The 23,263-nt window shown below is 39.4% G+C and overlaps 1 protein-coding gene across 1 annotated transcript in view; it reads left to right on the forward strand.

Annotated features, from left to right (window-relative positions):
• Window positions 1-22,773, forward strand: part of LOC103472876 (mucin-19-like) — a 31,466-nt gene extending 8,693 nt beyond the window's left edge. Inside the window, exons 4-24 of the mRNA XM_017307368.1 lie at window positions 332-460; window positions 548-638; window positions 1,034-1,167; window positions 2,593-2,649; window positions 2,904-3,822; window positions 4,709-4,814; window positions 5,004-5,151; window positions 8,759-8,849; window positions 9,103-9,304; window positions 11,368-11,500; window positions 11,629-11,754; window positions 12,278-12,364; window positions 13,698-13,826; window positions 13,914-14,004; window positions 14,400-14,533; window positions 15,959-16,015; window positions 16,270-17,188; window positions 18,075-18,180; window positions 18,370-18,517; window positions 22,125-22,215; window positions 22,469-22,773. Of these exons, the coding sequence (XP_017162857.1) occupies window positions 332-460; window positions 548-638; window positions 1,034-1,167; window positions 2,593-2,649; window positions 2,904-3,822; window positions 4,709-4,814; window positions 5,004-5,151; window positions 8,759-8,849; window positions 9,103-9,304; window positions 11,368-11,500; window positions 11,629-11,754; window positions 12,278-12,364; window positions 13,698-13,826; window positions 13,914-14,004; window positions 14,400-14,533; window positions 15,959-16,015; window positions 16,270-17,188; window positions 18,075-18,180; window positions 18,370-18,517; window positions 22,125-22,215; window positions 22,469-22,773 (4,203 nt within the window). The remainder of the gene's footprint in view (window positions 1-331; window positions 461-547; window positions 639-1,033; window positions 1,168-2,592; window positions 2,650-2,903; window positions 3,823-4,708; window positions 4,815-5,003; window positions 5,152-8,758; window positions 8,850-9,102; window positions 9,305-11,367; window positions 11,501-11,628; window positions 11,755-12,277; window positions 12,365-13,697; window positions 13,827-13,913; window positions 14,005-14,399; window positions 14,534-15,958; window positions 16,016-16,269; window positions 17,189-18,074; window positions 18,181-18,369; window positions 18,518-22,124; window positions 22,216-22,468) is intronic.
• Window positions 22,774-23,263: the final 490 nt, after the last annotated feature.

Below are 23,263 nucleotides of genomic sequence, written 5' to 3' on the forward strand. Positions count from 1 at the left end.
TATTAATAAAGCTTTGCATTGTGTGGAAGAATGTATATATTTTAAAATAAATCACCTTGCAGCCAAGAGTTTAAACATATGGAGCCTCTTAATTTTTCTTTTATTTTGCAATAAATTTGAAAAAAAACCTTATATTGTAGCAAAAAGACTTTGAGTATTCAAGATGCCGCATGAACAGACTAGTTAAAAAAGCATTTCATGGGAATGCACAACTTTAGTGGGAGAATGCACAACTTATTGCACAGGAATGTAAAACCTTCATAAGATGATGCTAAAAAAACCTTTGTGCCKGGATAAAAACAGCTGATCAAGTTGACCTGTCGTCCTACAGAAGCAGGACCGGATCGAGGAGCTGAAAAAGTTCATTGAGAAGCATCGGTATCACATCCGAATGCTGGAGACGATACTGAGAATGCTGGACAACGACTCACTGCAGGTCGATGCCATCAGGAAGATCAAGGTTTGTCAGAAAAATTACAGAAACGCACCACAGCTTTATTATTTGATATTTAGCTAAGACTGAAGTTTTTGTGCTTTCTCTCCAAAGGATGATGTTGAGTACTACAGAGAGTCATCGCAGGATCCAGACTTTGAGGAGAACGATTATCTATATGACGATCTCGACCTGGATGAATTCCGTACGTATAGAAAATAGTCTTTTGGTACAWGCATTGTGACTTCCCTTTAGGGGAAAACATCTTGATTACACATCAAAACAAGTACAGATGTCCTGTGCTAACCTGGTTGTATTGTACTCCAGTGGACGTCTTGCAAAAAAGTCACTTTAAACAAGTATAAGGCCTCACCTTGAAGTCACTTTAAACAAGTATAATCTCATAAATATTCTTTTTTTTTCATTTAAGCATAAGAATGTGTATAAATCTTTTAATTACTTGAACTCTATAATAAATATTTAGCCTTGAGCTCAACAAGTTTTAAATTGGTCTAGATCAAACTTTGACCTACAATAATAAACAAAAGACTAAAAATTCACAATAGAGGCTGAAACCTTTTGTGTCTTTTCTGTTTCCAGCTCAACAATTACTCGCCACCTCCCCACCAGGACCCTCGCACTTGGAGGATGAGATCTTCCAGAACTCCAGCAGCACACCGACCTCCACCACCTCATCCTCACCAATCCCTCCTTCGCCTGCCACTTGCACTACGGTGAGAAAAATGATCCTTTYCATTTCACGCACATCATCAATTGTTTGTCCTTTCTGTTTGTTCTTACTTCTGTTCTTCCTGGTTTTTGATCTTCTAGCAATATGAGGTTAAAAAACTGTAATCCATTCATTTGTATAAAGAAAGAATGGCTTAGATTGTTTCATCATTGACCTGAAAGATGTCTTAATGTAACAATGGTAATCATGAACAATTAAGTCAGTTATTACCTTTAGCTCAAATCAAGACACATCAGTATCTAAAATATGTGCGGAAGATAATTGCACCATTGTAGAGCCTTGCCATCTGCTCTTTATATTCTCTTCTATGGGCTTCATATCATCTCTTCTGCTTCTACACTCATTCAGTGGGTAAAAGTAGTTATTATAAGTCTGATATGTAAGTGGGAGTTATGGTATTCTGCACTGCTGATCGGGAGAGTTTTTTTTTCTGGGATTAAAGGAAATGTGAAAGATGTGTGCAGGATGCTACAATTACTCTTTGAAAATGTAAACTTAATCTCAAAAGTTTCTCTTTCACATACTAACATTGACTTATAAGAGAAGCAGAGTGTTTGCTTCATTCTAAATTACACTAATCAGAAGTGGTTTTTACTTTTTTTGTCATTTAATCACTAAAGCATTGCACTTTAGTGTTAGCATAGTATTTAGCAAATGTAAAAAGATGTTTAGAAAAAGAAAACTGAACTGGTTTCGACTGGTATAGTACTGGCCTCAAAACTGGGAAGTGTGTAAAAATTCTGCAACAAAAAAATCCCCTGTCTCTCCCAGAGAGGCCCCAAGGCTTCATGCTCGGACCACTTCTTTTTGTATTATGTACTTATTCCACAGGTTCAGCTATGTAGACTCCAGTATCACTGCTTCACAGTCGATTCTCACAATATAGCATCTTCATTTATTTATTCATACTTTTGTGCTTTGTAGATAAATAAAAAATATATTCTTATATTTTTTCTTCAATGAAGGTAAGAAAAAAAGTATTAATTCTCCTCTAAATCTGCTAGTGTAAATGTTTGTCTTCTAAGTCAATTAATATACTTGKTCTTTTTGTCAAATAAATGCATCTTTGAAAATATTCCCTATTTTAAAAGATTATCACATTTTAGCAAGTCATATTTCAAATTTTAGGAAAATTGTTCAACATTTATTAGAACTGAGACTGTATGTTCAAATCAAGCAAATGAATGAGTTTTTTTTTTTCAGTTTTATCATAAATAATTTTGATTTGCAGCCATATGCACTCTTTAAAAAAATGCAATTCAACTTTGAAAGATGTTGATTGTTCTGACAAATRTCACCCATAAATCTGTCAAGAGATTTTGAAAATTACTTGTTTTATGTAATTTGTGATGCTGTTTGTTTCTGATGTCAGTCCTTTTCTGAAACCTGATTGTGATTCAATTTCCAGGAGAACTCAGAAGATGACAAGAAGAGGGGACGTTCGACGGACAGTGAAGTCAGTCAGGTTGGTATAAACGCYAATGTAGACTAAATGATGAAATGTTGTTTTTGAGGTTTTAAATGTAAATAATTAGAATAAATGGACATCTCAGATTTCAACTCATTCATACAATTTTAACATGTTTTTATGACGACTTATGTTCTTGAGCTTTGGATACYATGCACAGTTTTAATTAAAGMATTCATTAATTGYCMKTCTTATCTTGTAATCTGTGCAGCCAAATTTAACAAACAAAATTCTTTGCGTTTCTTCTCCAGTCACCAGTGAAGAATGGAAATCCCTCCTCGTCATTATCTTCTTCCTCCTCTTCCTCCTCTTCGTCTTCTTCCGCCTCTGGGCTCACCTCATCCTCTCTGGTTTCTGTTGCGGTCGGAGGCATCGGTGGCTCTGGAAGCAGTCATCTTAGCGCTGTGGGKGGTCTTTTCTCCAACACTTTAGCCGGCAGCTACAGCAACGCCACGCAGCAGCCGCCTCACCCGTCGGTGCAGCAACAGCAGGTCAAAAACTCGCCGAGCTCCTCGGCTCCCATCAACTCCAGCACCTCCACCAACAGCCACAGCGCCTCGTCTGCGTCCTCGCCACCCAGCACACAGGGGTTCCTGACTTCGAACTCCCTGCCCCAGGCGCCTTTGGGTCCCACGACGACCTCCAACAGCCTTGGCCTCAGTCTGGGGCCCTCTCTGGGGAAAAGCTCCATCTCYACCAGCCCCGGCCTGTCAGGGATGCCGGCATCCCTAAGCAATATGGTGGGTCTTCTCTCAAGCTCCACCCCAACCCCATAYGCYCAGGCGGCCGCMTCGGGCACGTCCAGCTCAGGRTTACTGGGCTCTCTCGGCGGCGTCAGCAGCACAACRACCAACAGCGGGGTGGGCGCCATCGGTAGCGGCAGCATCGCGGTCGGCGGGCCRACGTCCTCGCAGGGAGGCATGCTCGGCACGGCTTCTATAGTGGGAAGCGTCRCSTCGGGGATTCTGGGCTTGGGTTCAGGTCAATCGGGGGTTCAGGGGTCTTCCCTGGGGCCGCAGAGCCCCATCGGGAGCTTAGCTCCTGGAAGTGGAATAGGAGTTATCGGAAGCAACGGCGGCAGCTCAGGATCCGCAGGGAGCGGAGTCGGAGGAGGAAGCTCATCCCTGTCCGGTCAACCGCCGAGCAGACAGAAGCAGAACGGTAGCACCAGTGAGTATCTGACCTCAACGAGTCCGTTCATCTAAATGTAAATAACTCCTGTTCTTCTGGCATTTGGGTTTATGTAAATTAGAAAATAGAAACTAAACCAATATATTAAGGGCATTTTTATGAAATATAAAACAACAAAACTTTTTACCTGACATTGTTGTTGTTTCTATTGATTGGTTGGTAAATGCTTTACTTAAACTATCACCACAGTTTCCTATCATACCATGTATATTGGGAAATTTGAAAAAATAAAAATTATAATAATAATTTACATGAGTGTAAATGAAAGTAGTCTAAATGTTAGAAAGTGAAGGGCATCTTGTTATAGATTCAACCCAGTCATGTTTTTGAAACGGTTTTTGATACTTTCCTGATTTGCATAGTGCATGGTTATCGGGTTTAATCTGCTGCAGGATGGAACAACAAAACTCTTTTATTTTTATTTTTTGCCATTTTCAAAGCATCCACTAAAATACTGGGGTAAAGATTCAAGACTCTGAATTTCCCCGAAGTAGCAAAAATGTTTTAGGCCTGCTATCATCTAGAAAAGCTTAGCTACTCAAAATCTTCACACTAACACTGACTAGTGCTAATCAGCCAAATGTTTGAATAAGAGTTAAACATAGCAGACAATTTGTCTAACCTCAGAGTGCATTCAGCTTTAAAAAATAGCTCACTAATAAACGCGGACTCCCAAAATATTTTTCATGTTAAAATTCGTGGCCTTTATAAATGGTTTTTCATTTTTAACACAGGCTCTTGAACTCTGATATTTTGAAACATTTAGGATTATTTCTGTTGTCTCTAAAAGATAATTTGTGAAGAGTCAGACATTTTATTTATTAAGCTACGGAGTTCATTTTGATGGTTTGCTCTCTCTCTACAGGTCACAGTGCTGTAGTAGCAGATAGCACAATAGACTCCGCCCTCAACAGTGCCACCCAATCACAAAGCAGCCAATCCTCATCTCTGACCTCCTCAGCCAATCAGCTGTAAGTTTAAAGTACAAGAACAACTTTGGAAATAAATTAATGTTCTCCATTAACCTATCTTCAATATTTGTTTATTTATTTTGAATTTTTTACATTTGCTTTTTATTTTTATTCTTATATTGCTGATTGGCTGAGCAACATGTGAAATATATAAATTTGATCGCTTGCACCACTGTTCCTCCTTCCCAGTAAGGACACTGGTCCCAGTTTACTTGGCTCCATGGGTTTGTCGTCCACCTCCCCATCGCCGGCATCGTACAGTGAGGCTAAAACAACGAGCGGTGGAAGCCTTCAGAACGGGCCGCTGTCCTACTCACAGCCACCCGAAAGCATCAAGGTGAGGAGAATACAGCGTGTCTGCTGTGTTTCCTGATCTTCATCCTTATCTTTTGCTCACCGATGTTCTCTAAATGTCTCACTAATTAGCTGACGCTTGGTGGTTTTTGTTTGCACAAGCTTTTATTCAAGGATAAAAGAATAAAGAGGGTGTGAAAACGAATGCAAACTAAGATTCCAATATTTATTGTAAAAACAAGAAATTAAAATTTTCCTTTCATTTAACAATTATGCAACACTTTATGATGATCTCTGGAAGGTTTGAGACTGTAATGTGATAAAATGTGGAAAAGGCGACGGATATGAGTAATTTAGCAGAGTTGTCTCCTGGTTTTCTAAAAGTCTTAAGGTTTTTCTCTGCCTTTTGGCTGCCTTGCCAATCATTTCTTAATTCAAGAAATGACCAGTGTTTTGATTCAACTATAACAGACAACAAACATGCCTTAATAACTGACTTGAAATGGGATTTGTGGGCACTTTTTGCAAGGAGGTTGCGACAAACTGTTCTTATAAACCCACCAGACACCATTCTAATCCAAATGTATCTCTCTTTGGGGAGCACTTCTTGGATGCAAACGTAGAGTTTTGTTCCCATCAAGCTGTTATCTATAGCTGTATTTGTGGGTAGAATTTGAAAAGCTGGAATAGCCTTTCTGTAGCCAAATGCAAAACAAAAATTGTTCCTTAAATGCAGTATGTCTTTGTGTAGCACTGATTCACATACATTTTCACAGTTGTGTGTTCATCTGCAAAATCAAGTAAAAATCTGGGAAATGTAAAATTTACCATGTTTTAAATGGATGTAAATTTAGTAGAGATGTGCCGATCAGGTTTTTTCTTGCCGATACCGATCACCCATSAGGGCCGATCACCGATACCGATCACATAATTATTATTATTATTTTTTTTAATCATAAACACTACCGGTTACAWTATGTGGAAAAAGGAACCATGAATTCACCTTAATTTAGACAAAAACTTGTTTTTAATAACTTTTTCCAAKAAGAAAACTAAACAAAACAGGCATTCTGCAAATTGTACTGCTATCGGTAATACTATCTTTAACAGACTGATAACATATGAAGCTCTGAAGAGGCTAAATAATACAAAGAGCCACAATAAAACCTCTCAACATTGGCAAAAAAATTCAAGTATAAAACTTAACATTCAAAGGCAAATACAGGTTCCGTTACAACAGTGGTCCCCAAACTACGGCCCGCGGGCCGGATTCGGCCCGCCTCCACATTTGGTTCGGTCCCCTGAACAATACCAGAGAGCATTCAGATTTTTTTTTTCATATATTGTACTTTCCGGTTTATATGTGGATTTTTCTTCAACCACCAGGGGGCTCTTTAGCAGGAAGTGTGACCTGTAAACTGAGGGTGTTTTGTTTTGCATGGCGCATTGCTGCCATCTGTTGGACTTTTGGGGAACTGCTTGACTTTTATGTTAATTAATCAGTACGGTGGTTTGCTAGCAGTAGAGCAGATGAACACACGTGTTTGTTATGAACGCCGCATTCCAGGTCGAATTCTTCGAAGCAATGCGTGTAAGTAGCAGCTTATACTTCAAAACGAGCCTTTATGTGAAAGTTTGAAGTTACTTTCCCTCAGTGGAATATATACTAGTCAGTCCCAGTGACCGTTTCACTAACGGTTTTTGGGTAAAAATCAATGAGTAATGCACAACAATTTCCGGCAGCGCAGGTGATAACCGTGTAACATTTTTTCTGTTACAAACTGACTCCGGCCCCCCACCAGAGAAGGGAAAAGTTATGTGGCCCTCACAGGAAAAAGTTTGGGGACCACTGCATTACAATAAACAATCCAGAGTTACTGAATGAAAACTTCCTGTTAGCATGGCGGCTAGCTGATTACTGCTAGTTCTGAGTGGCTGTTTCTGACTGAGCGGAGTAATTATGCAGAGCAGGGAGGAGATCGATTTTTTTTTTTTTAGAGATTATTTGTCTCATGTTAGGACAGAGAAAGTTTTAATACGTATGTAAAATGTATGTTTTTAAGTTAGATGCTGCAGCTTTAAGCAGAGGTTTGGTGTGAGAGTCGCTGCCAGGTGGAGCAGAAGCGGCGCTCCGTCTGAAATATTACTACCTGTAGCGTAGCAGCGGTTCAACAGCGAGAGCAGAACCAGCGTCTTACATCGCAGCTCGAAGACTTRAATAATTTTGCGGGTTATTTGTTTAGCTTTCTGACCGTCATGCTAATCCGGGTGAGTGTTTGTAGCTGTGCGCTGCTTTACCTGCCATCTGATCCTCCATATGTATTTTTGCTGCAGTGAGCCTCGATGTAGCCGTCAAGTATGGCATTGTTTTTATGTCGTATTAGCTTCGTCGTGTTGATGCATTTTGACCTGCTTCAATTTTCCGCCGCAACACGCAAACTTCCCCATTTACTCAGTGCGTTATAGATCCACATGGCTTAGGATTTGTTGCTGCGCGTTTGCGCAGATTGAAGGAAAGAGAAGACCAGCTGCACAGACAGCGAAATGAGATGTAGGTGATCGGTATCGGCAACAAGAGATAATGATCGCCGATCACCGATCATGCAATTTTTCACGAAAATCGGACGATTATGATCGGTGACCGATCGATCGGCACACCTCAAAAATGTAACACCAATGGCACAAAAAACATCTACAATTTTCACTGTTATTGTTTTTTAAGTAACTTCAAGCCAAAATGGCAATATCATGTTTGAAAAAGTAAGTACGCCCTTTTTACATCAAGGGGAACATGYTCAAGAGAGAATGTAGCAGACTGGTAACGCAGATTGTTAATTGATCACCATCATTGTTTCCACCTCTAACTGCACAAGTTTTCAGTTTACTGGTTTWGCACAATGTCAACTAAGAWAAATATYAACAATWASCCATCAAGAGTGGTTAAAAAWRTTTCAAACAGTCCTTTGTTGAATTTTCTGCATAGAGAAAAACAACCAGTTACCAATCTTCTCAGGAGTTAAAATCTAAAAAAATTCAATGAAAGATCAGAATGCACAATACTCTGAGAAATTGTGAAAGACCCCAAATTTCAATTTCAGATTCCACACACCACAGTTAGCATGTAAAGTCAATAAAATTTATAAAGACGGAAAGATACAAATGTTGCAAGGAAAGAACTTTGTTATATAGAAATAATGACAGAACAACTTCAGGTTTAATGCAAATGAGCATTTGGGAATTTTGGAACAAACTGTGAAGTATGGAGGAGGGGAGCTGATAAGTGCATGTTTTGTGGTCATATGCTGTTGCTACTGTGCGTGCAATTTTTAATTTCTAATTTAGTTTAAAAAATAAAAGCAATGCTTTGGAATATTACAGATTTCAAGGACAAATAAAAATGTCCTCAAAATCTAGGTCACACTTATTTTGTAGTAATGAAATAATCCCCTGAACCCAGGGGAGTGAAAGAAAGAGAGTTAAAAAAACAACAACCACAAAACAGTCCAAGAAGTAAAATCTAACATATTTCCTTGGCAACCTGATCAGTGAAGCGGGAACTGGCGCTCCTCCGCCCAGAACGATACAACAACTCTGCACACACATCCAGGATAATCTGTTTTCCCATGAGTGTCCTTGTCTGTCCTCATCAGCCCCAGGAGCCTCTGAGCAGGTCCATGGCCGAGCGAGCAGCGCCCAGCTCAGGGATTGAGGGAGATGTGTCCTCCCTGCACCTTACTTCAGGTAGGATTCACACCAACATGTGCTGCAACGGGAGGGCCGAGGGGTTACCACCGAGCAGGAATAGAAACGCAGCAGATTTAATGGAACTAAATGTCATCTCCCTTCCCACTCTCAGCCGCTTCTGAACAAAGGCTGCAGCTGATATAATCATCCCTGACTCAACTTTATCTCTTGTTGTCTCTCCTCCTGCTGCATCATCTTTTCCTTCCCCCTCCTCCACTTCCGTTCCCTCATTTTTCCTGTGTCCTCTCAGACATCTTCTCAAGCAGCACTACGGCCCCCTCGGGGGCCCTGTCAGCACCTCAGTCCTCCCTGTCAGAGGTCAGCATCCTCCCGTCACTGGGCGTCTGTCCACTGGGGCCAGTTCCCCTTTCCAAAGACCAGCTCTACCAACAGGCCATGCAGGAGGCGGCGTGGACGCACATGCCCCACCCGTCCGACTCAGAGAGAATCAGGTGCAGTAAACTTCTCACAGTTCTTTTTATTGAAATAATTACAGGTAAAAGGGATCAAATGTTTGGGTACAGGACGGAGACTCTAACTATGTGGGACTCATAGTCACTCATTGCCATTTTATTGTTCAACCCACGACTTTTTGAGCTTCTAAAAGTGTCCTTTAAGTGTTTTTTAAAATTGATTTAGTTTTTTATGAAAACAATTGAAGTTAATTGCATCTAGATGTTCAAAATAAACTATTAATACATCATATTATGTAGGATATAAGTGGTCTGAATGAGAATCAAGATAATAATAAAAGGAAATGGGATGTAAACAGTGTAAGCACATTCTTACCAAGTATTTTTGGTTCAGTGCAAATATCTTTACTACACTTGAAATAAGATAAAACCCAGTTCTGGATTAACAACAAGATTTATTTTATGTCTATTTTAAAGGCGTGTGAAAGTTTCTGAAAATCTGTTAGAAAAGTTGTCATGGATCTTAAATATTTTAAAGACACAGATACTTTTTAAATTATTTATACAGTGAAAGCCCAAGTCAAGACCTAGTAAACAAATAAATGTTGCTTCGCTTGCTTTCCTTAACAATAAACCAAACCTAAAGGTAAACAAACATCACTMAATAATTTATTAGGCTTGAATGAAAAATACAAATCAACACACTTGTACCCTTTTAAATACAGTGACAATAAAAAATMTATTGATATTTTTATATGTCTATATTATGCATTTGTTTTCTGGGATTTTTTGTATTTTTTGAAAGAAAATTGWAAGAATTGTTCAAATTCATTAACTGGCATTCTACCTGCACACATATTGGTCTTTAATCTCCCTTAAGAAAATGAAAAATCTTTTTTTAAGTATTTCTCTTTACACTTGTGATGCCAAAAAGATTCAGCTGATTTCTATGCAAATGAAGCAGCTTAGAGACTCTTTGTCAGCAGTGCGTTTCATGTTTTCTGMAGCTCCGATGTTCTCTGCACACCTGCACACAGATTCACGGTCAGAACCCGGTTTGCTGCTGCTGCATCTGCAGCCCACACATCTACAATTGACATTTAAATCCAAACACTCGACAGCTCTCTTCCAACACTACCTGTTTGTGTTTTACAGTCGCAGCAGRAAAACGTTTCTGTCTGTTTCTGTTTCTTGAGTCTGGTTCACTTCTAATCTCTCACGCCATTATTTTTCTGCTCACAGCCATAATTTCTGCTGYTTGAGTTGAAGAGCTCACATTAGTCAGATATTTAGAGCTACTACTCCATAAAGATTATGATGATTGTTRTTTTTCACGCCACACGGGATCTAAAAATACAGAAGTTGGCTTAAAATGCACTGTTTGCGTAGCAGCTTAAAATGAATCAGCGAGGGCAAACTTTGGGGTTCAGATTTGATCTGAACTTAAGATGTGTTTATCTTAAAAATGTATATAWATTATCCTAAAAAAAAAAACACCCACATTATGCCACTGCTGCTCTATAACAAAAAAAAAATTGGCTTAGTTATATTCTTATTAATTATATTSCTTCAAATTAATTTCTGTTGGAATTGGTCCATTATTTTCTTTTAATTAGAGTTAATTAACCGGCAAGAAAGAAGGCCAAACTACAGCATTAGTCTGAAGATTAAGAAAAACACAGAAAACATTTAAACGGTGTGAAATCATTAAAGGAATAAGAAGAAAAGACGTTCTGAAACGGTTCAACGGTTAAAATCTGTGTGTAAAGCCGTGCTGCAGTTCACTGCCTGTTAGAAAGCCTTTAAAAATGCATGGATGCTTTATATGGCCCAGCAGTGCTACACTTAGAAAAATTAATAGGTTTGTTTTTAAATATTGTATATATGAGCATTCCAAATAATAATARAAATCAATAGTATGCTATTAAAATACATGTAAAGCAGTTTTTTTGTGGTGTGAGAAAGTATTTTTGTATTGAATGAGTAAATTCCCTTATTTCAATGTTTCAGTAATTATTTTATGAACATGTGTTGTATGTCAACACGTCAGTTGGACTGGTCAACACTGTTAYAGAGGAGCTAACTCTCTGTCGCCGCTGCAGGCAGTACCTGATGAGGAACCCCTGCCCCACCCCACCTTTCCACCACCAGATGCCACCACCTCATTCCGACACTGTAGAGTTTTACCAGAGGCTTTCCACGGAAACGTTGTTCTTCATCTTTTACTACCTAGAGGTAATTCTGTGTTCATGTAACACAGTTCTAATGAGGAGTTTCTAATTCTAATTTAACKGGGTTATCTGATGATGATGAATGCTATGAGCACTGCAGCCGTTCCTGATTTACTTCCTCGCTGTGTGCAGGGCACTAAGGCCCAGTATCTGGCAGCCAAGGCCCTGAAGAAGCAGTCATGGAGGTTCCACACAAAGTACATGATGTGGTTTCAGAGGCACGAAGAGCCCAAGACCATCACTGATGAGTATGAGCAGGTCAGTTTGGATTCATGGTCACCYGCTAATCAAATCCAGCTGCTGCAGTTATTGTCCTTGGCGCTGATCGTCTGAAACYTGRAGAGCAGAAGTAAGGCAGGCTGGCTGTAGCAATSATCTTCTGGTTGTCCKAAAATGTTCTCCACTCTGTGCATTAATGCATAATAAGGWATATTTCATGTTGAAACTATTAAAATAGGCAGTTACAAGCATTTTTAGAGAGAGTCTGAAGTGTTTTTAATTAATTGTGTGTGATTGTGACGCCTAACCCCCACAGATACTGGGGRCAACTTTCCAGGTCTGAATAAGTATGTAAAKGTGAACAGAGTATTCAGAAATATTTATTTCTAGAATTTGGTGAATAAATAGATTTGTAAAATCCCTAGTTTTATGTGCAGCTGTGTGTCTTGGGTTTGACTTCAGTTCAGAGGAAAGATGTAAATAAAGATTGGAAGTGGGCTGAGGACCGCTCCCTGGGGTACACCAGATGTTAATACTTTTCCCAATGTTTACTTTTTTTTAGGGAACATACATTTATTTCGACTATGAGAAGTGGGGCCAGCGGAAAAAAGAGGGNTTTTTAGGTGCGCCTTATAGTGCGGAAAATACGGTACTTAAACATGCATTAAAGCACTCCTCAGCCAAAACATATCCTTTTGATTTTGAGGACTTTTTAACGTTGCGTCTCATTTTTTTTTAGGATTATGATCCTATTTTTAGAGGTTAGAAGGTGCACCTCCCTCACTGTGTGTAAATTACTAGCCTTCGGCTGTCTTCAAGTATTTCAGAAAGGTTATTTTGTTTGTTAGAAGTGACCTTTAAGTGTTCACATATGCCTTGCTGAAACATATGTAGTTTGAGTCTACGGTTTGAGTCCACGGWTCCTGTTCATTTTCAGAGTCTGGAAGTTCTGCAGGGTGGAATTGATAAGRGGAAAAAAGAATATGRAAAAATATATTTATTTCAAGACTTGATGCAGTGTCCCATTGTCTAAATTTTCCATCTGTCCATTTGTTTCAGTTTGTTAAATAGATTTTGACCTAGATTTAGAATWATAAATCAAATTAATRATGAATTTTTRAATTCATTCTCAAAYATTGTCCTAAAAAAATAAACAATGTCTGTGCCATTTCCATGCTTAGATGAAATGTGTTAGGAAGTTTGGTTTTGCTTACCTCCTCCATGCAGCCTAATAACAAACACCCCTTAGTGTCTTTTAAGAGCTTTTGTGTTTTAATAATATCCATTTAGCCGGTTTTTGTTTTGCACACAGAGCCCACGCGTTGCATTCTGTCCAAATAGACACTGGGGGCAAATTAGGACAATTAAACATTTGAGTGTTCTCCAACCTTCAGAGGATGTGTGAATTAACAGTGAAGCACTTGGAGAATGAAATATTGAAATCAGAAAGTGGCACTCTGCCTGCATGCTTTGTGATGCATTAGGCTGAAAAGTGCACATGGCGGTCACTMRTGCTCTCACAGCTTTAAATCACTCGTGATCTCCTTTCTGCACATTTCACTCGTTAAACTTTAAACACGCTTTTATTTTTTGTTTTAGAAGTTGTTAATATTCTCAAATGCTTTCTTGTTCCCTCCTGTTGGAGTTAAATTATTAATAAAGCTTTGCATTGTGTGGAAGAATGTATATATTTTAAAATAAATCACCTTGCAGCCAAGAGTTTAAACATATGGAGCCTCTTAATTTTTCTTTTATTTTGCAATAAATTTGAAAAAAAACCTTATATTGTAGCAAAAAGACTTTGAGTATTCAAGATGCCGCATGAACAGACTAGTTAAAAAAGCATTTCATGGGAATGCACAACTTTAGTGGGAGAATGCACAACTTATTGCACAGGAATGTAAAACCTTCATAAGATGATGCTAAAAAAACCTTTGTGCCKGGATAAAAACAGCTGATCAAGTTGACCTGTCGTCCTACAGAAGCAGGACCGGATCGAGGAGCTGAAAAAGTTCATTGAGAAGCATCGGTATCACATCCGAATGCTGGAGACGATACTGAGAATGCTGGACAACGACTCACTGCAGGTCGATGCCATCAGGAAGATCAAGGTTTGTCAGAAAAATTACAGAAACGCACCACAGCTTTATTATTTGATATTTAGCTAAGACTGAAGTTTTTGTGCTTTCTCTCCAAAGGATGATGTTGAGTACTACAGAGAGTCATCGCAGGATCCAGACTTTGAGGAGAACGATTATCTATATGACGATCTCGACCTGGATGAATTCCGTACGTATAGAAAATAGTCTTTTGGTACAWGCATTGTGACTTCCCTTTAGGGGAAAACATCTTGATTACACATCAAAACAAGTACAGATGTCCTGTGCTAACCTGGTTGTATTGTACTCCAGTGGACGTCTTGCAAAAAAGTCACTTTAAACAAGTATAAGGCCTCACCTTGAAGTCACTTTAAACAAGTATAATCTCATAAATATTCTTTTTTTTTCATTTAAGCATAAGAATGTGTATAAATCTTTTAATTACTTGAACTCTATAATAAATATTTAGCCTTGAGCTCAACAAGTTTTAAATTGGTCTAGATCAAACTTTGACCTACAATAATAAACAAAAGACTAAAAATTCACAATAGAGGCTGAAACCTTTTGTGTCTTTTCTGTTTCCAGCTCAACAATTACTCGCCACCTCCCCACCAGGACCCTCGCACTTGGAGGATGAGATCTTCCAGAACTCCAGCAGCACACCGACCTCCACCACCTCATCCTCACCAATCCCTCCTTCGCCTGCCACTTGCACTACGGTGAGAAAAATGATCCTTTYCATTTCACGCACATCATCAATTGTTTGTCCTTTCTGTTTGTTCTTACTTCTGTTCTTCCTGGTTTTTGATCTTCTAGCAATATGAGGTTAAAAAACTGTAATCCATTCATTTGTATAAAGAAAGAATGGCTTAGATTGTTTCATCATTGACCTGAAAGATGTCTTAATGTAACAATGGTAATCATGAACAATTAAGTCAGTTATTACCTTTAGCTCAAATCAAGACACATCAGTATCTAAAATATGTGCGGAAGATAATTGCACCATTGTAGAGCCTTGCCATCTGCTCTTTATATTCTCTTCTATGGGCTTCATATCATCTCTTCTGCTTCTACACTCATTCAGTGGGTAAAAGTAGTTATTATAAGTCTGATATGTAAGTGGGAGTTATGGTATTCTGCACTGCTGATCGGGAGAGTTTTTTTTTCTGGGATTAAAGGAAATGTGAAAGATGTGTGCAGGATGCTACAATTACTCTTTGAAAATGTAAACTTAATCTCAAAAGTTTCTCTTTCACATACTAACATTGACTTATAAGAGAAGCAGAGTGTTTGCTTCATTCTAAATTACACTAATCAGAAGTGGTTTTTACTTTTTTTGTCATTTAATCACTAAAGCATTGCACTTTAGTGTTAGCATAGTATTTAGCAAATGTAAAAAGATGTTTAGAAAAAGAAAACTGAACTGGTTTCGACTGGTATAGTACTGGCCTCAAAACTGGGAAGTGTGTAAAAATTCTGCAACAAAAAAATCCCCTGTCTCTCCCAGAGAGGCCCCAAGGCTTCATGCTCGGACCACTTCTTTTTGTATTATGTACTTATTCCACAGGTTCAGCTATGTAGACTCCAGTATCACTGCTTCACAGTCGATTCTCACAATATAGCATCTTCATTTATTTATTCATACTTTTGTGCTTTGTAGATAAATAAAAAATATATTCTTATATTTTTTCTTCAATGAAGGTAAGAAAAAAAGTATTAATTCTCCTCTAAATCTGCTAGTGTAAATGTTTGTCTTCTAAGTCAATTAATATACTTGKTCTTTTTGTCAAATAAATGCATCTTTGAAAATATTCCCTATTTTAAAAGATTATCACATTTTAGCAAGTCATATTTCAAATTTTAGGAAAATTGTTCAACATTTATTAGAACTGAGACTGTATGTTCAAATCAAGCAAATGAATGAGTTTTTTTTTTTCAGTTTTATCATAAATAATTTTGATTTGCAGCCATATGCACTCTTTAAAAAAATGCAATTCAACTTTGAAAGATGTTGATTGTTCTGACAAATRTCACCCATAAATCTGTCAAGAGATTTTGAAAATTACTTGTTTTATGTAATTTGTGATGCTGTTTGTTTCTGATGTCAGTCCTTTTCTGAAACCTGATTGTGATTCAATTTCCAGGAGAACTCAGAAGATGACAAGAAGAGGGGACGTTCGACGGACAGTGAAGTCAGTCAGGTTGGTATAAACGCYAATGTAGACTAAATGATGAAATGTTGTTTTTGAGGTTTTAAATGTAAATAATTAGAATAAATGGACATCTCAGATTTCAACTCATTCATACAATTTTAACATGTTTTTATGACGACTTATGTTCTTGAGCTTTGGATACYATGCACAGTTTTAATTAAAGMATTCATTAATTGYCMKTCTTATCTTGTAATCTGTGCAGCCAAATTTAACAAACAAAATTCTTTGCGTTTCTTCTCCAGTCACCAGTGAAGAATGGAAATCCCTCCTCGTCATTATCTTCTTCCTCCTCTTCCTCCTCTTCGTCTTCTTCCGCCTCTGGGCTCACCTCATCCTCTCTGGTTTCTGTTGCGGTCGGAGGCATCGGTGGCTCTGGAAGCAGTCATCTTAGCGCTGTGGGKGGTCTTTTCTCCAACACTTTAGCCGGCAGCTACAGCAACGCCACGCAGCAGCCGCCTCACCCGTCGGTGCAGCAACAGCAGGTCAAAAACTCGCCGAGCTCCTCGGCTCCCATCAACTCCAGCACCTCCACCAACAGCCACAGCGCCTCGTCTGCGTCCTCGCCACCCAGCACACAGGGGTTCCTGACTTCGAACTCCCTGCCCCAGGCGCCTTTGGGTCCCACGACGACCTCCAACAGCCTTGGCCTCAGTCTGGGGCCCTCTCTGGGGAAAAGCTCCATCTCYACCAGCCCCGGCCTGTCAGGGATGCCGGCATCCCTAAGCAATATGGTGGGTCTTCTCTCAAGCTCCACCCCAACCCCATAYGCYCAGGCGGCCGCMTCGGGCACGTCCAGCTCAGGRTTACTGGGCTCTCTCGGCGGCGTCAGCAGCACAACRACCAACAGCGGGGTGGGCGCCATCGGTAGCGGCAGCATCGCGGTCGGCGGGCCRACGTCCTCGCAGGGAGGCATGCTCGGCACGGCTTCTATAGTGGGAAGCGTCRCSTCGGGGATTCTGGGCTTGGGTTCAGGTCAATCGGGGGTTCAGGGGTCTTCCCTGGGGCCGCAGAGCCCCATCGGGAGCTTAGCTCCTGGAAGTGGAATAGGAGTTATCGGAAGCAACGGCGGCAGCTCAGGATCCGCAGGGAGCGGAGTCGGAGGAGGAAGCTCATCCCTGTCCGGTCAACCGCCGAGCAGACAGAAGCAGAACGGTAGCACCAGTGAGTATCTGACCTCAACGAGTCCGTTCATCTAAATGTAAATAACTCCTGTTCTTCTGGCATTTGGGTTTATGTAAATTAGAAAATAGAAACTAAACCAATATATTAAGGGCATTTTTATGAAATATAAAACAACAAAACTTTTTACCTGACATTGTTGTTGTTTCTATTGATTGGTTGGTAAATGCTTTACTTAAACTATCACCACAGTTTCCTATCATACCATGTATATTGGGAAATTTGAAAAAATAAAAATTATAATAATAATTTACATGAGTGTAAATGAAAGTAGTCTAAATGTTAGAAAGTGAAGGGCATCTTGTTATAGATTCAACCCAGTCATGTTTTTGAAACGGTTTTTGATACTTTCCTGATTTGCATAGTGCATGGTTATCGGGTTTAATCTGCTGCAGGATGGAACAACAAAACTCTTTTATTTTTATTTTTTGCCATTTTCAAAGCATCCACTAAAATACTGGGGTAAAGATTCAAGACTCTGAATTTCCCCGAAGTAGCAAAAATGTTTTAGGCCTGCTATCATCTAGAAAAGCTTAGCTACTCAAAATCTTCACACTAACACTGACTAGTGCTAATCAGCCAAATGTTTGAATAAGAGTTAAACATAGCAGACAATTTGTCTAACCTCAGAGTGCATTCAGCTTTAAAAAATAGCTCACTAATAAACGCGGACTCCCAAAATATTTTTCATGTTAAAATTCGTGGCCTTTATAAATGGTTTTTCATTTTTAACACAGGCTCTTGAACTCTGATATTTTGAAACATTTAGGATTATTTCTGTTGTCTCTAAAAGATAATTTGTGAAGAGTCAGACATTTTATTTATTAAGCTACGGAGTTCATTTTGATGGTTTGCTCTCTCTCTACAGGTCACAGTGCTGTAGTAGCAGATAGCACAATAGACTCCGCCCTCAACAGTGCCACCCAATCACAAAGCAGCCAATCCTCATCTCTGACCTCCTCAGCCAATCAGCTGTAAGTTTAAAGTACAAGAACAACTTTGGAAATAAATTAATGTTCTCCATTAACCTATCTTCAATATTTGTTTATTTATTTTGAATTTTTTACATTTGCTTTTTATTTTTATTCTTATATTGCTGATTGGCTGAGCAACATGTGAAATATATAAATTTGATCGCTTGCACCACTGTTCCTCCTTCCCAGTAAGGACACTGGTCCCAGTTTACTTGGCTCCATGGGTTTGTCGTCCACCTCCCCATCGCCGGCATCGTACAGTGAGGCTAAAACAACGAGCGGTGGAAGCCTTCAGAACGGGCCGCTGTCCTACTCACAGCCACCCGAAAGCATCAAGGTGAGGAGAATACAGCGTGTCTGCTGTGTTTCCTGATCTTCATCCTTATCTTTTGCTCACCGATGTTCTCTAAATGTCTCACTAATTAGCTGACGCTTGGTGGTTTTTGTTTGCACAAGCTTTTATTCAAGGATAAAAGAATAAAGAGGGTGTGAAAACGAATGCAAACTAAGATTCCAATATTTATTGTAAAAACAAGAAATTAAAATTTTCCTTTCATTTAACAATTATGCAACACTTTATGATGATCTCTGGAAGGTTTGAGACTGTAATGTGATAAAATGTGGAAAAGGCGACGGATATGAGTAATTTAGCAGAGTTGTCTCCTGGTTTTCTAAAAGTCTTAAGGTTTTTCTCTGCCTTTTGGCTGCCTTGCCAATCATTTCTTAATTCAAGAAATGACCAGTGTTTTGATTCAACTATAACAGACAACAAACATGCCTTAATAACTGACTTGAAATGGGATTTGTGGGCACTTTTTGCAAGGAGGTTGCGACAAACTGTTCTTATAAACCCACCAGACACCATTCTAATCCAAATGTATCTCTCTTTGGGGAGCACTTCTTGGATGCAAACGTAGAGTTTTGTTCCCATCAAGCTGTTATCTATAGCTGTATTTGTGGGTAGAATTTGAAAAGCTGGAATAGCCTTTCTGTAGCCAAATGCAAAACAAAAATTGTTCCTTAAATGCAGTATGTCTTTGTGTAGCACTGATTCACATACATTTTCACAGTTGTGTGTTCATCTGCAAAATCAAGTAAAAATCTGGGAAATGTAAAATTTACCATGTTTTAAATGGATGTAAATTTAGTAGAGATGTGCCGATCAGGTTTTTTCTTGCCGATACCGATCACCCATSAGGGCCGATCACCGATACCGATCACATAATTATTATTATTATTTTTTTTAATCATAAACACTACCGGTTACAWTATGTGGAAAAAGGAACCATGAATTCACCTTAATTTAGACAAAAACTTGTTTTTAATAACTTTTTCCAAKAAGAAAACTAAACAAAACAGGCATTCTGCAAATTGTACTGCTATCGGTAATACTATCTTTAACAGACTGATAACATATGAAGCTCTGAAGAGGCTAAATAATACAAAGAGCCACAATAAAACCTCTCAACATTGGCAAAAAAATTCAAGTATAAAACTTAACATTCAAAGGCAAATACAGGTTCCGTTACAACAGTGGTCCCCAAACTACGGCCCGCGGGCCGGATTCGGCCCGCCTCCACATTTGGTTCGGTCCCCTGAACAATACCAGAGAGCATTCAGATTTTTTTTTTCATATATTGTACTTTCCGGTTTATATGTGGATTTTTCTTCAACCACCAGGGGGCTCTTTAGCAGGAAGTGTGACCTGTAAACTGAGGGTGTTTTGTTTTGCATGGCGCATTGCTGCCATCTGTTGGACTTTTGGGGAACTGCTTGACTTTTATGTTAATTAATCAGTACGGTGGTTTGCTAGCAGTAGAGCAGATGAACACACGTGTTTGTTATGAACGCCGCATTCCAGGTCGAATTCTTCGAAGCAATGCGTGTAAGTAGCAGCTTATACTTCAAAACGAGCCTTTATGTGAAAGTTTGAAGTTACTTTCCCTCAGTGGAATATATACTAGTCAGTCCCAGTGACCGTTTCACTAACGGTTTTTGGGTAAAAATCAATGAGTAATGCACAACAATTTCCGGCAGCGCAGGTGATAACCGTGTAACATTTTTTCTGTTACAAACTGACTCCGGCCCCCCACCAGAGAAGGGAAAAGTTATGTGGCCCTCACAGGAAAAAGTTTGGGGACCACTGCATTACAATAAACAATCCAGAGTTACTGAATGAAAACTTCCTGTTAGCATGGCGGCTAGCTGATTACTGCTAGTTCTGAGTGGCTGTTTCTGACTGAGCGGAGTAATTATGCAGAGCAGGGAGGAGATCGATTTTTTTTTTTTTAGAGATTATTTGTCTCATGTTAGGACAGAGAAAGTTTTAATACGTATGTAAAATGTATGTTTTTAAGTTAGATGCTGCAGCTTTAAGCAGAGGTTTGGTGTGAGAGTCGCTGCCAGGTGGAGCAGAAGCGGCGCTCCGTCTGAAATATTACTACCTGTAGCGTAGCAGCGGTTCAACAGCGAGAGCAGAACCAGCGTCTTACATCGCAGCTCGAAGACTTRAATAATTTTGCGGGTTATTTGTTTAGCTTTCTGACCGTCATGCTAATCCGGGTGAGTGTTTGTAGCTGTGCGCTGCTTTACCTGCCATCTGATCCTCCATATGTATTTTTGCTGCAGTGAGCCTCGATGTAGCCGTCAAGTATGGCATTGTTTTTATGTCGTATTAGCTTCGTCGTGTTGATGCATTTTGACCTGCTTCAATTTTCCGCCGCAACACGCAAACTTCCCCATTTACTCAGTGCGTTATAGATCCACATGGCTTAGGATTTGTTGCTGCGCGTTTGCGCAGATTGAAGGAAAGAGAAGACCAGCTGCACAGACAGCGAAATGAGATGTAGGTGATCGGTATCGGCAACAAGAGATAATGATCGCCGATCACCGATCATGCAATTTTTCACGAAAATCGGACGATTATGATCGGTGACCGATCGATCGGCACACCTCAAAAATGTAACACCAATGGCACAAAAAACATCTACAATTTTCACTGTTATTGTTTTTTAAGTAACTTCAAGCCAAAATGGCAATATCATGTTTGAAAAAGTAAGTACGCCCTTTTTACATCAAGGGGAACATGYTCAAGAGAGAATGTAGCAGACTGGTAACGCAGATTGTTAATTGATCACCATCATTGTTTCCACCTCTAACTGCACAAGTTTTCAGTTTACTGGTTTWGCACAATGTCAACTAAGAWAAATATYAACAATWASCCATCAAGAGTGGTTAAAAAWRTTTCAAACAGTCCTTTGTTGAATTTTCTGCATAGAGAAAAACAACCAGTTACCAATCTTCTCAGGAGTTAAAATCTAAAAAAATTCAATGAAAGATCAGAATGCACAATACTCTGAGAAATTGTGAAAGACCCCAAATTTCAATTTCAGATTCCACACACCACAGTTAGCATGTAAAGTCAATAAAATTTATAAAGACGGAAAGATACAAATGTTGCAAGGAAAGAACTTTGTTATATAGAAATAATGACAGAACAACTTCAGGTTTAATGCAAATGAGCATTTGGGAATTTTGGAACAAACTGTGAAGTATGGAGGAGGGGAGCTGATAAGTGCATGTTTTGTGGTCATATGCTGTTGCTACTGTGCGTGCAATTTTTAATTTCTAATTTAGTTTAAAAAATAAAAGCAATGCTTTGGAATATTACAGATTTCAAGGACAAATAAAAATGTCCTCAAAATCTAGGTCACACTTATTTTGTAGTAATGAAATAATCCCCTGAACCCAGGGGAGTGAAAGAAAGAGAGTTAAAAAAACAACAACCACAAAACAGTCCAAGAAGTAAAATCTAACATATTTCCTTGGCAACCTGATCAGTGAAGCGGGAACTGGCGCTCCTCCGCCCAGAACGATACAACAACTCTGCACACACATCCAGGATAATCTGTTTTCCCATGAGTGTCCTTGTCTGTCCTCATCAGCCCCAGGAGCCTCTGAGCAGGTCCATGGCCGAGCGAGCAGCGCCCAGCTCAGGGATTGAGGGAGATGTGTCCTCCCTGCACCTTACTTCAGGTAGGATTCACACCAACATGTGCTGCAACGGGAGGGCCGAGGGGTTACCACCGAGCAGGAATAGAAACGCAGCAGATTTAATGGAACTAAATGTCATCTCCCTTCCCACTCTCAGCCGCTTCTGAACAAAGGCTGCAGCTGATATAATCATCCCTGACTCAACTTTATCTCTTGTTGTCTCTCCTCCTGCTGCATCATCTTTTCCTTCCCCCTCCTCCACTTCCGTTCCCTCATTTTTCCTGTGTCCTCTCAGACATCTTCTCAAGCAGCACTACGGCCCCCTCGGGGGCCCTGTCAGCACCTCAGTCCTCCCTGTCAGAGGTCAGCATCCTCCCGTCACTGGGCGTCTGTCCACTGGGGCCAGTTCCCCTTTCCAAAGACCAGCTCTACCAACAGGCCATGCAGGAGGCGGCGTGGACGCACATGCCCCACCCGTCCGACTCAGAGAGAATCAGGTGCAGTAAACTTCTCACAGTTCTTTTTATTGAAATAATTACAGGTAAAAGGGATCAAATGTTTGGGTACAGGACGGAGACTCTAACTATGTGGGACTCATAGTCACTCATTGCCATTTTATTGTTCAACCCACGACTTTTTGAGCTTCTAAAAGTGTCCTTTAAGTGTTTTTTAAAATTGATTTAGTTTTTTATGAAAACAATTGAAGTTAATTGCATCTAGATGTTCAAAATAAACTATTAATACATCATATTATGTAGGATATAAGTGGTCTGAATGAGAATCAAGATAATAATAAAAGGAAATGGGATGTAAACAGTGTAAGCACATTCTTACCAAGTATTTTTGGTTCAGTGCAAATATCTTTACTACACTTGAAATAAGATAAAACCCAGTTCTGGATTAACAACAAGATTTATTTTATGTCTATTTTAAAGGCGTGTGAAAGTTTCTGAAAATCTGTTAGAAAAGTTGTCATGGATCTTAAATATTTTAAAGACACAGATACTTTTTAAATTATTTATACAGTGAAAGCCCAAGTCAAGACCTAGTAAACAAATAAATGTTGCTTCGCTTGCTTTCCTTAACAATA

Source organism: Poecilia reticulata, linkage group LG11, assembly GCF_000633615.1.
Source record: "Poecilia reticulata strain Guanapo linkage group LG11, Guppy_female_1.0+MT, whole genome shotgun sequence".
NCBI classification, from domain to species: domain Eukaryota; kingdom Metazoa; phylum Chordata; class Actinopteri; order Cyprinodontiformes; family Poeciliidae; genus Poecilia; species Poecilia reticulata.